This window comes from Pteropus vampyrus, unplaced genomic scaffold, assembly GCF_000151845.1.
Source record: "Pteropus vampyrus isolate Shadow unplaced genomic scaffold, Pvam_2.0 Scaffold100, whole genome shotgun sequence".
Lineage (NCBI taxonomy): Eukaryota > Metazoa > Chordata > Mammalia > Chiroptera > Pteropodidae > Pteropus > Pteropus vampyrus.
The window spans coordinates 1,706,213-1,707,978 of record NW_011888881.1 but is presented as its reverse complement, the minus strand read 5'-3'; the positions used below and the strand labels follow the sequence as shown (position 1 = coordinate 1,707,978).

The window sequence follows — 1,766 nt, the reverse complement described above, 5'->3', positions numbered from 1 at the left end:
GCAAGCAGGTCTGCGGCACCAGCTCGTGCAGGTACAGCTCTGTCCACCTGACTTCACGCAGACCCGGCCGTCCCCATGCCGCGCGGCGTGGGGAGAACAAACGTCCCCGCCCTTCTGCACAGAACCTCACAGCGGAGGGAGGCTACGGGTGACCCTAATTTCCTTTTACGATGCTCGGTCTGCTTCAGTCGGGTACCGAAAACTGCTTTAGGGTCCCCATCGTCAGCGTACCTCCCCGGCCCCGCCCACCTCTGCGGCCCCAGCCCACGTGGCCCGCCCACCTCCCTACCAGCCCCGCCCGCCCGTCTCCCTGGCCTGGCCCACACCGGCCACGCCCACCTCTCGCCCCGCCCTACTCTGCGGCCCCGCCCACCTCCCCCCCCATCTCCGCGGCCACGCCCACCCAGGTCCCGCCCGCCTCCCCGGCCCGCCCACCTTCTCGTAGGGGATCTGCAGCAGCTCCAGCACCACCGCGTGCGCGCTCATGTTCCGGAGCAGGCGCTGCTGCTGCTTGCGGCTCTTGCGCACCGACGCGCTCTCCTGCACGCACAGCTTGCTGAGCCGGACCAGGATCTGGGGAGGACAGCGCCGCGTTTGAGGCCCGCACCGCGGCAAGGGGCCCACGGGCAGTAATACCGTGTTTGCTTGTCATTAGCTAAGACGGCAGGTCTTAAACGCTCTCCCCCCACCCCCATCCCCCCAAAGCTAACCGTGTGAGAGACGGACGTGTCCACCAACTCAATCATGGCCATCGTTTCATGACCATGTCCATCAAATCCTCACGGTGTACACTCTAAGTATATTCCAGTTTTGTCAATTAAACCTCGATAAAACTGAGGAAATTTTTTAAAAATAAATCAATCAACCTCAAACAACTAGGAACTATAGTTGGAAAAAGACTGCGGGGGACGGTGGTGGGGAGGGGGACAAAGAGAATCACGATACATCAAAAAGCCTAAAACGAGGGACATTCTTCCAATATGTAGCACCCCTGCTGATGACATCAAAACGAATCTACATAAAGCCGAGGACATGTCCTTCCGGAATAACTGGTGGATTATGGCTCCAATAGCAAGTGGGATGGCTTAAGAGGGCTCTGTTAAAGGGGCGACGCTCGACATTGTGAATGAAAACATGAGAAGAGTCTGCTCTGGGGCGACAGCCATGAAGCTCCAACCTCCGAACTCTGACCTGCTCCACGCAGATTTCTAAAGGACAGCTCTGGTGGGCACGGCGCGAGGCACCGATAAATCCTTGAGAATTATAGCGCTGAACCCTCCATTAACCTGTAAACCTCCCAAAGTACAGGTGTCCCTATACGAGAGGAAGAAACCAAGGCCATGCAAATACTAAGCGGCAGAGCTGGACTCAGACCCGTACCTGAGGCTAAAACCCACGCACTTATCCTGAGGGCCACACACTCCCTGTGTGCACCTTCGACCTGGCTGTCACAAACCCCAGCCGTGTTGAGGATTAGAGGAGGAGGAGGGCCGTGGGGACACTCACCTCCTTCACCACCCTGTAGTTGTAGCTGCTGGTGCTCTCGTGCTTCTGTGGCTTGTTATTCCCGTCCTAGGGACCAGAGTAGACGTGAGTATGATCTGCACCACTCCTGGGCACCCGTCCATTTTTCAGAGTTGGCACCACGCTTTGCAAGAGAGGGCGGTGTGCAGCGTTCGCCCCGTCGTGCTGGGCTCACGCCTTCATCTGCTGGCTCATATGCAGCTCCTTCTGACGGATGCGGCCTCGCCCGCATGGGGGAGGAC

The 1,766-nt window shown here is 58.5% G+C and overlaps 1 protein-coding gene across 1 annotated transcript in view; it reads right to left on the bottom strand.

The window, feature by feature from the left end:
* ITPR1 (inositol 1,4,5-trisphosphate receptor type 1) overlaps positions 1-1,766 on the bottom strand; it is a 197,026-nt gene that overhangs the window by 143,931 nt on the left and 51,329 nt on the right. Inside the window, exon 25 of the mRNA XM_023533300.1 lies at positions 436-573. Coding sequence (XP_023389068.1) covers positions 436-573 — 138 coding nt within the window. The remainder of the gene's footprint in view (positions 1-435; positions 574-1,766) is intronic.